The sequence below is a fragment of the Hypanus sabinus genome, chromosome 19 (assembly GCF_030144855.1).
Source record: "Hypanus sabinus isolate sHypSab1 chromosome 19, sHypSab1.hap1, whole genome shotgun sequence".
Taxonomy (NCBI): domain Eukaryota; kingdom Metazoa; phylum Chordata; class Chondrichthyes; order Myliobatiformes; family Dasyatidae; genus Hypanus; species Hypanus sabinus.
In genome coordinates this window covers 65,506,123-65,521,127 of record NC_082724.1, presented here as the reverse complement: position 1 = coordinate 65,521,127, position 15,005 = coordinate 65,506,123, and the positions used below count along the sequence as shown (strand labels likewise).

At 40.0% G+C, this 15,005-nt stretch overlaps 1 protein-coding gene across 2 annotated transcripts in view; it reads left to right on the top strand.

The window, feature by feature from the left end:
• Window positions 1-11,189, top strand: part of glyctk (glycerate kinase) — a 59,063-nt gene extending 47,874 nt beyond the window's left edge. For both annotated transcript variants that reach the window (XM_059944566.1, XM_059944565.1), the window contains exon 5: window positions 10,223-11,189. In XM_059944566.1, the coding sequence (XP_059800549.1) occupies window positions 10,223-11,137 (915 nt within the window). In that variant the 3' untranslated portion in view covers window positions 11,138-11,189. The remainder of the gene's footprint in view (window positions 1-10,222) is intronic.
• Window positions 11,190-15,005: the final 3,816 nt, after the last annotated feature.

The window sequence follows — 15,005 nt, the reverse complement described above, 5'->3', positions numbered from 1 at the left end:
GCCTGTTGCACTTGCTCAGTCACCTTCATTGACTGATGAACTAGGACTCCTAGGTCTCTTTGCATTTCTCCCTTACCTAACTCTACACCGTTCAGACAATACTCTTGTTCCTGCTTCCAAAGTGGATAACTTCACATTTATTCACATTGAATGACATCTGCCAAGTATCTGCCCACTCACCCAGCCTATCCAAGTCTCCCTGTATTCTCCTAACGTCCTCTTCGCATGTCACACTGCCACCCAGTTTAGTATCGTCAGCAAACTTGCTTATTTAGTTTTCAATGCCCTCATCTAAATCGTTGACATAAATCGTAAAGAGCTGTGGTCCCAATACAGAGCCCTGTGGTACCCCACTAGTCACCTCCAGCCAGTCCGAGAAACACCCATTCACTGCTACCCTTTGCTTTCTATCTGCCAACCAGTTTTCTATCCATGTTGAAACCCTGCCCCCAATGCCATGAGCTCTGATTTTACTCACCAATCTCCTATGTGGCACCTTATCAAATGCCTTCTGAAAATCTAGGTACACTACATCCACTGGCTTACCCTCGTCTAACATCCTTGTTACACCCTCAAAAAACTCCAACAGATTAGTCAAGCATGATTTGCCCTTGGTAAATCCATGCTGGCTCGGCCTAATCCTATTTCTGCCATCAAGATGTGCCACTATTTCGTCCTTAATAATGGATTCAAGCATCTTCCCCACAACTGACATTAGGCAGGGTGATAGTTCTCCGTTTTCTCCTTCCCTCCCTTCTTGAAAAGTGGGATAACATTAGCCACTCTCCAATCTTCAGGAACTGATCCTGAATCTAAGGAACATTGGAAAATGATTACCAATGCATCCGCAATTTCCTGAGCCACCTCTTTTAGAACCCTCGGATGCAGACCATCTGGACCCGGGGATTTATTAGTCTTCAGTCCTATCAGTCTACTCATCACAATTTCTTTCCTAATGTCAATCTGTCTCAATTCCTCTGACATCTTATGACCCTGGCCCATCCATACATCTGGGAGATTGCTTGTGTCCTCCCTGGTGAAGACAGATCTAAAGTACGCATTAAATTCTGTTGCCATTTCCCTGTTTCCCATAACAATTTCTCCCAATTCATTCTTCAAGGGGCCAACATTGTTCTTAACTATCTTCTTTCTCTTCACATAGCTAAAAAAGCTTTTGCTATCCCCTTTTATATTCCTGGCTAGACTGAGCTCATACCTGATTTTTTCTCTCCGTATTGCTTTTTCAGTTAAGATCTGCTGTTCCTTAAAACTTTCCCAATCATCTGTATTCCTACTCATCTTAGCCCTGTCATACTTCTTTTTCTTTAATGCTATACAATCTCTGACTTCCTTTGTCAACCACTGTGGCCCCTTCCCCCTCTTTGAATCCTTCCTTCTCATTGGAATGAACACTCACAACATACAATATTCTCTCTGATGCTAGGAGGCCAAGGAAAATAGTCTGTGTTCAATTTGATTAAACTCTCCACTTCTCTCAGGGAATGTCCCCGAGACTGCAAAATTAGCAGCTAATTACCTTAGTCTTTTAAGCATAAACACAAAACTTAAAGTATTGACTAGATTCTAGCCATCTAAGAGCAGTGTGGTTCTTATAGACTTATACTCATCATTTCTCATTATCTTAATTACTCGTGGCTTATTCTTCTGTCTCTGGAAACATGCTCACTCAGAAAGCAGTCACATATTCTGTACAAGACAATATTTTCAATCAATCTGTTCGAAAGCTAGGACATCCTCTAGGTATTAAATCAGAATTTTTGCCTTCAATTAGAAGTGCCCACTCCTGGTACCATTTCAAAAGAACCATCCAATCATCATGTCAAAAACATTTTCCATGTTATCTCCGTGTCATTATTTGTTAAGGAGGGCATCCTGTTGGAATTACGTGTGGAGTTGTACTTGTATTTAATAAGATGTAGAAGCAGAATTAGGCCATATTAGGCCATTGGATCTGTTCAAGCATTTTATTATTGCTTTCAACCCCATTCTTCTTCCTTCTTCCCATAACCTTTGACATCCTTGCCAATCAAGAACCTATCAACCTCCAATTTCAATATACCTAATGACCTGGCCTCCACAGCTGTCTGTGGCAGTGAATTCCATAAAATCACCACCCTCTGGCAAAACAAATCTTCCTCATCTTTGTTCTAAAGGGATATCTTTGTGTTCTGAGACTGTTCTTTGGTCCTAGACTCTTCCACTATAGGAAACATCCTTTCCACATCCACTCTCTCTAGGCCTTTCAATATCTGATAGGTATCAATGAGATCCTCCCTCATTCTCCAAAACTTCAGCGAGTCCAGGCCCAGAGCCATCAATCATTCCTAACTTTCCTATCCTTGTTTGTAGTTTTTATTTATATGTGTATGTGTGTGTATATATATACCACAACTGCTTTTTTGGTTGTTCTCTCAGCTCCTCGTTTATGTTTGTTTTCCACTCTTATAACACTTAATCGTAGGCAACAAGTTTTGTACATTATTGACTTCTGAAGAACCTTTAAACTGCAAAAGCATAAGAATCCAACAATCCTAAATCATATAGTCCATAATTAAGAGCCCCAGAAGTACATGCAGTTATTAGCACCTTAACTAGAGACCAAAATCAAAACGTCAGGGAAGATAGAACAGTCTGTTGATATTTATATGTAGTTTTATAAAATCTAACTAAGTTGCCTCTTATTTTCATTTCCTAATTCATTGAAGATGCAAGGAGCAGTAAATCCCTATTTTACTGTGCAGTGGTTACTGTAGTTGCTTTACAGACAGAAGTAGTTCAATTCCCAGCGCTGTTTATAAGAGGTTTATATGTTCTGCCCTGTGACTTTATCAGTTTCTTCCTGGTTTTGTCCCACAATCCAAAAGTTGTACGGTTAGGGTTAACTGTATTAGTGGGCATGCTAAGTTGCCACCAGAACTTACGAACTTCTGAGCTGCTCAGCACAATGCTCATTGATTTGATTCTACACACATGATGCATTTCACTGTGTATTTTGATGTACATGTGTCAAATAAAACTAATTGTTTTCATCTTTAATCTTTAAGGACATGTCATCACCTAAAGATACCAGTTGCTCAGATGTCACCCTGAACTTGAGCAGAGTATTTTATGTAACTGAACACTTTGTAGTTATAGACAGCCCCTCCAACACAACTTACTTTTGTATGCTGCTTTATATTCTAATATTAGGTGTGCCCCTTTCTGGTCCAATGATTTCAGTTTATAGACACCATCTCATACTGGAATTGTACAAGGATGATTGTAAATACTTGGAAGTCATAGAGTTAAACAATACCACAGCACAAATACAGGCCCTTCAGCCCATCTTGTTTGTGCTAAACTATTAACCTCCCCAGTCCCATCTGCCTGCAGCCCTCCATTTCCCTCCTATCCACGTACCTATCCAAAGTTTTCTTAAGTGGTGAAATTGCCAGCACTTGCACTGGCAGCTTGTTCCACACTCTGAGTGAAGAAGTTCTGTCTCAGGAGCTTCTTGAACTTTACCTTGTTTGTAATGTTTTTTTGAAGTTCATCATCAAACAAACATTTCCATAAGATGTATTTCAAACACTGTACATATATATCATATATTCATATTTGTCACAAATCTCTACATAATATTTATCTGAGGTATTTCCATCCATGCATTTAAAGTTGGGCTCTCCTGTGATAACCATTTCCTAGTAAGAGTCTTTTTACCAGCCACCAACAGTATATTCATTAAATATTTATCTCTTTTCAACCATTCTTGAGGTATATATCCAAAATATATGGTCCTACTCTCCAAGGGTATTTTACATTTAAAGATGTCTTGTAGGGCATTGTGTATCCCCCTCCAATAGTCTTTGATAACGGGGCAATCCCAGAAAATATGATAATGATTTGCATTTTGATTTTCACAATCTCTTCAGCAATCAGGGAGGTTACTGTCATAATGGGATTTCTGAGAGGGTGTAATAAAATATCTTATCAAGTCTTTCCATCCAAACTCCCTCCATTTCTGTGAACTGGTACACTTCCATTGATACCTCCATATTATTGACCATTCTTCCTCAGATATAATTATCCCTCCTTCCTTCTCCCATTTTGTTTTAATGTATGAAATCAAATGTGTTTTAAGATTTGACAAACCCTTATACGAGTTTGAAATAATTTCACTACCATTATCTGAATTATATGCTTTTCTAAACAGTTCTATCAAACATGCACTTGCCTTGGTTACATTTTTAACCCTCCTATGAACATACCGTCGCATCTGCAAATAACAATAGAAGTCTTGTTTTTCTAATAGGTGTTTCTTTTTAAGTATTTCAAAACTGAACAGTGTTCCTTCTTTCATTATATTGCAAAGAACCGCTATTCCTTTGGCTGTCCAGTCATTAAATCTAGCATCCAATTTATTCGGCGTAAAATCCAGGTCATATGCACACCATTTCAGAATTGCAATATCTCCCTCTAGTTTATATTCTTTTTATATAGTGCCTGTATAGTTTTAATAATTGTGTCATGTAAACCAAATCTATGTAAAACTCTGTAAAGAAAATTCCAATTAACTGAATCAAATGTCTTTTCAGCATCCATGCTTATCACTATTGCGTCAATTTTATTTTTTTGTATATGATCCATAATGTGAAGTTTCCTTCATATATTGTCTTGTGTTTAGGGTTTTTGTATAAAACCTGTCTGATCATTATGTATCAGTGTGGGTAGAAATTCTTCTAATCGTTTGGCCATGATGGAGGTAAATAATCTATAATCTACATTAAGAATGGATATTGGTCTAAATGACCCACATTTCATTTCATCTTTGCCTTCTTTTGGTATAGCTGAGATTATTGCCTCCTTCCAGCTGGGCGGCATTTGTGCCTTTTTTTAGATCCCAGTACAGTGTGGGGAGCAAAACAGGAATGAACTCATTTTTAAGTTCTTTATATCTCTCTGCCATATACCCATCTGATCCTGGTGACTTGCTTAATTTAAGCCTACTAATTGCAGCTTTTAGTTCACCTTCAGTTATGTCAGCAGTCATCGTTCTATTTTGTTCTTTGCTTAAAGTGGGTAACTCTATAGAATTAAGGTAGGTGTCAATTTGGGTTGTGCTTCCCCCTGGAACTTTGGAATATAGAGTTTTATAAATCACTTCAAAAGCTTCTTGAATTTCACAGCCTATTTTTTATCACTTTTGTTCTTGGATCCCTAATTCTATAAATTGTATTTTCTGCAATTTTTTTTCAGTTTCCATGCCAGTATTTTCGTAGATTTAGATCCACTTTCATAGTGTCTCTGTTTCAGAATACAGGGAGACTTGGATAGGCTGGATGAGTGGGCCAATACTTGGCAGATGTCATTCAATGTGAATAAATGTGAAGTTATCCACTGAAGCAGGAACAAGAGTATTGTCTGAACGGTGTAGAGTTAGGTAAGGGAGAAATGCAAAGAGACCTAGGAGTCCTAGTTCACCAGTCAATGAAGGTGAATGAGCAAGTGCAACAGGCAGTGAAGAGGGCAAATGGAATGTTGGCCTTTGTTACAAGGGGAATTGAATACAAGAGCAAGGATGTTCTTTTGCATTTGTACAGGGCCCTGGTGAGACCACACCTGGAATATTGTGTACAGTTTTGGTCTCCAGGTTTAAGGAAGGACATTCTGGCAATTGAGGAAGTGCAGCGTAGATTCACTAGGTTGATTCCTGGGATGGCAGGGCTGTCTTACGCAGAGAGATTGGAGAGATTGGGCTTGTACACACTGGAATTGAGGAGATTGAGAGGGGATCTGATTGAAACGTTTAAGATAATTAAAGGATTTGATAGGATTGAGGCAGGAAATATGTTCCAGATGTTGGGAGAGTCCAGTACCAGAGGGCATGGATTGAGAATAAGAGGTCAGTTATTTAAAACAGAGTTGAGGAAGAGCTTCTTCTCCCAGAGAGTTGTGGAGGTGTGGAATGCACTGCCTCGGAAGATGGTGGAGGCCAATTCTCTGGATGCTTTCAAGAAGGAGCTAGATAGATATCTGATGGTTAGGGGAATCAAGGGATATGGGGACAAGGCAGGGACTGGGTATTGATAGTGAATGATCAGCCATGATCTCAGAATGGCGGTGCAGACTCGAGGGGCTGAATGGTCTACTTCTGCACCTCTTGTCTATTGTCTATTATATTTTTCCTGGTATCTTGTGTCGCCAAACTATTGATTTCATTCCTATTTGTTAAAAATTTCCTCTAATGTATATTGTGCCAAACTCAGTTTGTGTTTTTTTTCTAATTCCTTCAGCTTATTTTGTAATTCCTCTAATGTTTTATTCCTTTTTTTCTCTTGTACAAAGATACTGCTATAATTTTCCCTCTTTAGACAGCCTTCAGAGTATCCCATAGAATGGGAAGTGAAACTTCTCCATTATCATTCTAAATAAAGACCAATTTCTTTTTTAATTTGTTCCTTAAAATAGGAATCACTGAGTAGACTTGAATTTAGTTTCCAAACAGTATTCTTTGGTTGTAGGTCAAAATCAACAGATAAATATATAGGTGCATGGTCACTTACATCTATTGTCCCAATTCCACAGGTGTTTATTTTGTCTTTCCAAATGTTATGAAATAGTCTGTTCTTGAATATACAGAATGGGGGGCAGAATAGTGAGTGTAATCCCTTCCGTTGGGGAAAGGTCCCTCCATATATCAGTTAGACCAACATCCTCAAAAAGTGTGTTAACTTTCTTATGTAAGGACATTGTTTCATAGGTTTTTCTATTGGAAGAGTCTAAGCTTGGTTGTAATTGTAAATTTAAGTCTCCCCCACATATCAAGAAACCTTCTGTTTCTGTTACTATAATATTAGTAATTTTCTGGAAGAAACTAATATCACTTCCTGGGGGTGCGTATATATTCAATAGAGTAACTGAATTTCCGTCTATATTTTCCCCTAACCAGAATATACCTACCCTCCTTATCTCCCATTTTGAATACTTCTTCAAAATTTAGTTTGCTTGAGATGAGAATAGCAACTCCTCTCCTATGTCCTGGTTTATATGAGGAGAAAAACTAATTAGTGAAGCCCATTCTCTTTAGTTTTCCAGGCTCATTATCACTTAAGTGAGTTTCCTGTAAATATACTACATGGACTTGTTCTTTCTTAATTTTTGATAGAATTTTACTGTGTTTGATTGAATTTAACAGCCTATTGACATGAAAGGAAATGAATTTTACTTTGTCCTTAGCCATGTGTACTTAACTGTCAGTATATCATTGAAATTAGCAGAATAAAACTTAATCGATTACTCTGAACAAATAAGAATCAAGAAACGTGAATGAGAAAAAAGGTAACAAAGGTGAGATTCCAAGGCTGAGGTCTCTAGTAAATGACCCAGAGTTGAGCTTGAGGAAACATCTAGCCATGGGGGATAGCCTCTCCTACCTGTGAGTTGAGGGCTACCACTGCAGTACCTATAAAAGTAAGTGGAAAAATCTACGTCCATTACACAGAAAAGACTTCTCTGTGTATTCCTCCTATATAAATATATATATGGTTTTGTCATTTAGGTGGGGAAAAAGGAGTGAAAGAATGAATAAAAAATAAAATAATTGAGTTATATAAAATCCACATTGTAATATGTCCTTCTTGAGATAAATACAGCACCATCTATCTGTGCTTCTGTTTAGCTTATCAACACTTTTGAAATTAGTCAGACGTTATGACTCTTTTGGAGGGAGTGAGGGCTGTCTTCTGAAAACTCATGATCCCTTCCTGATATTCTTCTTTCGCCCTCCTCCCATCCCCTACTTTCTCGATTCTCTCACTATTTCCCGAACAGAGCGGGATAGCTGCTCAGCCAGGCTTTCCCTCGATTTGATCACACTGACGGGCAATCCTCTGTCCCTCATGTCTGCAGTCGCCCCTTCCATTGTCTGATTCACCTGCATCCCATCTTCATAAAACACTCACAGTTTAGCAAGGTACAGAGTCTGGAATCTAATCTTTCTTTGCTTTAATACTCGCTTCGCTTCAGAATATTCCTTACATTTCTGCAGGACCGCAGGGGGTAATCCTGATCAAAATATATTAATTTCCCATTCAAAAATACCTTCTTTCCCCAGGCCTTGTGCAGAATCTCTGCTTTAGTTTTGTTCCGAAGGAATCTAATTACTATTGACCATGGCCTCTCTTCCCTGTCTCCAGAGGGCCTTGGGGCGAGTGCGCAGTATACTCTCTCAGTTTCAACTACCATAGTTGAGAGGATCTCCAGTGTGTCCTGTAGTAACTTTTCTACAAACTCCACCATAGACAACCCCTCTGCTCCTTCGGGAATATTATATATCCTGATATTCTTACGTCAAGATCTTCCTTCTTGATCGAGTAGCTTATTTTCCTGTTGATTTAATACTTTTATCATCTTACATAATATCCGTTCCATGTTTTGAACGTGATCTTCCACCTTTTTAATTTGTGTCTCTACCACCGCTATTTTTTGATTAACGTTGGTGAGCTCTGACTAAATATCATTTAATTGTTGTTTTATGTCCTTTTGGAATCCCCATATCTCTTCCAGAATTTTTACTAAATTTGCCACTTCATCTGAACGAGGCCCAGTGTCAGCATCACTACCATGCGCTCGTGTAGGAAAGTCACTCATTGTAACCCCCTCGTCCACAGGCTCCGCAGTCATGCTTTTTTTTCATCTCCATTCCTTTTCCCCATTCTTTGCCCCCCTTACGAGTTAAGAATTTTTGAGAAATCTTGTATTTGGTGGATTAACGAGGCAAAATAAGTGTTTTTCCAGAGGAGCTATTATTTGAAGCTGCCATTCTGGACAATGACATCACCGGAACCCCCAGGAACTTCTTAAACTTTTCATGTTTTACCTTTGACCTACTCTCTAGTTCTAGTCTCACCCAACTTCAGTGGAAAAACCTGCTTGCATTTTCCATACCTATACTGCTCATAATTTAGAATACCTCTATCAAGTCTCCCCTCATTCTCCTACACTCTTGCTCAATTCCACACTCAGTTCTGTACTTCCATTAAGTGCCTTTAAGGTAACAGATGCACTCAGTGGCCATGTTTATTAGGTACACCTGAACACTTGCTCATTAATAAAAATATCTGATCAGCTAATCATGTGGCAGCAACTCAAAGCATAAAAGCATGCAGACATGGTCAAAAGGTACAGTTGTTATTCCGATGAAACATTAGAAAGGGGAAGAAATGTGATCCAAGTGATTTTGACTGTGGGATGATGGTGGGTGTTAGACAGGGTGGTTTGAGGATCTCAACTGTTGACCTCCTGGGATTTTGACATACAGAATTTACAGAGAACAGTGTAGGAAAAAAGACATCCAGTGAGCCACAGTGCTGTGGGTGAAAATAGATAGGTCAGAGTAGAATGGCCAGACTGGTTCAAACTAACAGGAAGGTGACAGTAATTCAAATAACCATGTGTTGAAGAAGAGCACGTTCGAATGCACAACATGTCAAACCTTGAAGTGGATGGGCTGCAGCAGTAGTCGACTACAAACATGCACTTAGTGGCCACTTTATTAGGTACAGGAGGTTCTGAGTGAGTGTAGTTTTGTTTGCTGCTTCATATTCTAATTTCAGATGCACCCCTTTTTTAGTCCGATCATTTCACTTAATTGACACCATCTCACAGTGGAATCTGCACAAGGATGATTTGGAATACTTGTTGCAATTACATACCCAGTGTTCTGTACTCTCTTACTTGCATTAAGTGTGCTTAAAATAACAGATTATGTAAAAGTTCAACTCCAGTAAACATCAAACATTCTCAGTAATTGTAATCTCAGTAAAAGGTATACTTGAATAATTGCCCTACATTTAATCTTGATTCAACAATAAATATTGTCAAAAATAGTTACAGCATGTAGTTTTTGGTCAGAGATATTAATCTTTGAAAGAAACTTTGTAATTAATATTTTAGGCAGATACATCAGAGACACTTTCAGATAGGCTTATACATCAAAAAATGGAGGGCTATATAGGAGGGAAGGGTTAGATTGGTCTTAGAGTAGCTAAAAAAGTTAGTACAACGATATGGGTCAAAAGGTTTGGACTGTGCTGTAGTGTTCTGTTCTATTACACTTTGAATTGAAAAAGTTTCTGACTTTTAATAGAACGTGTTTATCAGATTTGCTTCTGCAATGGATTAAAATAGCCAGGGGTATAAAATATGATTGTCTATTTGACAGGTGGTGAGCCTAGTCCTGTCGGATGTTATTGGCGACAATTTGGAGTCCATAGCTAGTGGCCCGACTGTAGCGAACCTGCAAAGTAAAGAAGACAGTTGCAAAATTTTGTCAAAATACCACTTATTATCATCCATACCAAGGTCTGTGAAAGAAATTCTATCCCAGCCTAACACAAGAATGGACCAAGAGGAATTACAAGATTTTGCTCATGTTTTTAATTTTATTGTGGGATCAAATAAAATTGCCTTAGAGGAAGCAAAATGCAAATCTGAGCACTTGGGTTACGAGAGTTGTATCCTGTCCACTGGAATGAATGGAGATGTGAGGACTGTGGCCAGACTGTACGGTCTTATGGTCAAATATGTATGCTCAGCTCTGGCAGCTCACAGTCCAGTGTGTGTGCAGGCAACTAGTGTGAAAGGTGAGCTGCTGCAGATCATTGAAAACTTGAAACTTCCTGATTTCCAATTGGACAGCTGTTTGGAGCTCTTAGAAAATGCGCTGAGTTCAGGGAAACCGATATGTCTTTTGGCAGGAGGTGAAACCACGGTTCGTCTGCTGGGTAAAGGGAAAGGAGGCCGAAATCAGGAGTTAGCCTTGCATGTGGCCTTGGAACTGTATCAAGCAAAATCAAGCATTCCACAGGATCCCTTAACAGAGTATGAGATTGTTTTCCTTAGTGCTGGAACTGATGGACAAGATGGACCTACTGATGCTGCTGGGGCATTTGCTTACCCAAAACTAGTTGAAAAAGCCTCCCTTGAAGGGCTTAATGTAGAGGACTTTTTAAATAACAACGATTCATTTACTTTCTTTACCAAGTTCAATAAAGGAGCCGATCTAATTGTAACAGGCCTGACAAGTACCAATGTAATGGATATACAGGCAATTATTATTCACCCAAAGGGAACTTGAGTATTAGATTTTTCTATACACAGGAAACAAATAAAACAATTGTTAAACATTATGAAGTGTCTTTCTAATAACTTTTTCTAATTGATGAACAGCAGAAATAATTTCTATACTGAAACTTGTTGTTCAACTTCTCTCCACACAGCACAGCATGGAACTAGAATAATCTTATTTTACACAACCACTTTGTTCCCTTTCTACCCCTGAGCATTGGTAGCGATATTCACAAAGGGAGTAGGGATTTATATAAGGTTTTGACTTGTTGGACAGTGGCCATGAGCTACTGCAAACCAGATCAGGATTAGGAGAATATATGAGGCATTTTGAGAGCCATTGTGTATATTCTTAATAAATAAATAAAAGCCTACAAATTGACTGCAAGGTGGAAGACCTTAGTGTCAAGGGTCCAAGATACTTCGCCATTCCTATGTCTTGTCTCTTGCCCTGCATCCTTTGATGTTATGAGATAAGTATTCAAACAGGTACTTTTTAAATGTGTTGAGGCTTTCTAACAACATGATTCATTGCCTCCCAATATGTTGAACTTCAAGCAGTTGTTGGTAAGTGTGGCTGCTGTTAGTAATATGAAATAACTGGGCCTAGAATACATGCACACATATGGCTCAGGTATTCCTTTTACGTTACTTGTGCAGAAGAAGAACAGCATGGCCCCTGACACCCACACTGTTCTGAAGTCTGAACAGAAAACTGCTAGTTTTATACAGAATTGGCTTATGGTTATTGATCATTGTAAATTGTACATGTTTGAATTAATTCCTCACAAGATTAATCACCATTCACAATAGAGGTGTTAGTCAATCGAAACTTCAAGCAGATAGCTGATGATAATTTGAAATTAGTAAACAATAGACTCTTAGTTGGGTAAGTTTCACATCTTTCTGTAATCTTGTTTGTCTCTGGCACCCTTTATTGTGTAAAGGGAGGCTGTTTCAGGAAGACATATCTGGGAAAGTCTCACTATAGAGGTCTCACTTGCCTGCCTTGAATGCACATTGCCGCAGTCACTCCAGCCTATCTTATCTGTAGTAAGTAGAGGTGTCTCCAGAGATCTCACTTGACTATAACTGCCCCAGGCTATCTTTGTCTTTACCACAACTTTCACACTCCTTCCTCTTTGTCCTGTAGAGAACAGCATAAATCTTACTGAAATTCAAAAATGCAGAGTCTCTGAAGCTCCTTGATAGTTTTACCACGGACAATTGGCTGTTGATATCAGGGATGTATGTGCAACATTCCTGGCTAATAATGGCACAAATACAACAGAAAATCTCATGCTAATCGATTTTGAGAGACCACAGTGTGGATTGCCAGCGTTTTAGCAGTAATGTTATTCATGGCCTGGCTTGTCATGTTGGAGTGACCATTGTGTGAGTGGGCAGTTTTAGAGTAGTCAGGCTTCAGCTCAACAGTCCTAGGCAAGAACAGGCACAGGCTAGAACTTTTGAGAAGTTAGAGTAAGGTAGTTCAAGCAGTGGAATGCAACTCCTGTGAGATGTGGGGTTTCAGGGTCCCCAACTGTCTCCCTGCTTGACTACATCTAAAAGAAGTGTACCAACATCAGCTGACAAGGTCAAGGAAATAGAACTGGATGAATTCAGGATCATCCAGGAAGCTGAAAACTTCATAAATGAGTCTCTTACTGAGGTGGTCACACTCAGAGTGCAGGCTTCAGATAGTAGATGGGTGACCACAAAATGCTGGTGGAACAGCAGGCCAGGCAGCATCAATGGAAAAGAGTATATTTAACATTTCAGGCCAAGACCTTTCATCACGACTGGGAAAAAAAGATGAAGAGTAAGCAGTTGGATACTGCTGGGGGTCGAGTCTGATGACCTATTAGGGTATAGCAGCAGCAGCCAGGCCAGTGGCACTGTGGCTCTGTGGCTGGCTCTGAGCTCAGCAGAGAAGAGTAAAGTCAGGCAGAGTGACCACGATAGGAGACTCTAGTTAGGGGGACGGACAGCAAATTCTGTGGCTGCGAAAGAGACGGTCAGTAGACGGGGCTGTGTTCAAGGACTCAGCAGAGGATATGAACAAGTACACTGTGGCTGTCACCAACTCCATAAAAACAGTCATAGATGAGTGTGTCTCCACAAAACCATTCATAGTCTTCCCTAACCAGAAGCCCTGAATGAACCATGAGATCTGCAAGCTGCTGAGGGATTGTTCAGAGGCATTTAGATCTGTACAAGAGGTCTAGGTACAATTTCTGGAAAGCCATCTCACATACAAAGTGACAATTCTTAACCAAACTTGAATCACTGAAGGATGCTCAACAACTGGCAGACCTTGAATGCCATCATCTCCAGTGAAACCATGTGACATAGATGACAACAAGGCTTCATTCTCAGTGTGCTCAATGCCTTTTATGTTTGCTTTGACCTTCAAACCATGGCGGCATCTTCACAAACTTCCACAGCCCCTGATTGACCCTGTGATTTCAGGAGGGTCAACCCATGGAAAGCATGCAGCCCAGATGGGGTATCTGGCCAGTAGTAAAGACCTGTGCTCCTCAACAATCAGAGGTACCCTCCTGCTTCAAGCAGGCTTCAATTATACCAGTGCCTAAGAAGAATGTGGTAGTCAATGACTATCATCCAGTACTTGTATCCATTGTGAGGTTGGTGATGAAAAATATCAACTCCTGCCTGAGAAGCATAGAACATAGAATAGTACAGCACATTACAACCCCTTCGGCCCACAATGTGAACTTAAACCCTGCTTCCCATATAACCCTCCATCTTAAATTCCTCCATATACCTGTCTAGTGGTCTCTTAAACTTCACTAGTGCATCTGCCTCCACCACTGACTCAGGCAGTGTATCCCACGCACCAACCACTCTCTGAGTGAAAAACCTTCCTCTAATATCTCTTTCCCTCCCCTTACCTTAAAGCCATGTCCTCTTGTACTGAGCAGTGGTGCCCTGGGGAAGAGGCGCTGGCTGTCCACTCTGTCTATTCCTCTTAATATCTTGTACACCTCTATCATGTCTCCTCTCATCCTCCTTCTCTCCAAGGAGTAAAGCCCTAGCTCCCTTAATCTCTGATCATAATCCATATTCGCTAAACCAGGCAGCATCCTGGTAAATCTCCTCTGTACCCTTTCCAATGCTTCCACATCCTTCCTATAGTGAGGTTACCAGAACTGGACACAGTACTCCAAGTGTGGCCTAACTGGAGTTTTACAGAGCTGCATCATTACATTGCATCTCTTAAATTCTATTCCTCAACTTATGAAAGCTAACACCCCATAAGCTTTCTTAACTACCCTATCTACCTGTGAGGCAACTTTCAGGGATCTGTGGACATGTACACCCAGATCCCTCTGCTCCTCCACACTACCAAGTATCCTGCCATTTACTTTGTACTCTGCCTTGGAGTTTGTCCTTCCAAAGTGTACCACCTCACACTTCTCCAGTTTGAACTCCATCTGCCACTTCTCAGCCCACTTCTGCATTCTATCAATGTCTCTCTGCAATCTTCGACAATCCTCTACACTATCTACAACACCACCAACCTTTGTGTCGTCTGCAAACTTGCCAACGCACCATTCCACCCTCACATCCAGGTCGTTAATAAAAATCACAAAAGTAGAGGTCCCAGAACAGATCCTTGTGGGACACCACTAGTCACAACCCTCCAATCTGAATGTACTCCCTTCACCACGACCCTCTGCTTTCTGCAGGCAAGTCAATTCTGAATCCACCTGGCCAAACTTCCCTGGATCCCATGCCTTCTGACTTTCTGAATAAGCCTACCATGTGGAACCTTGTCAAATGCCTTACTAAAATCCATGTAGATCACATCCACTGCACTACTCATCTATATGCCTGGTCACCTCCTCAAAGAA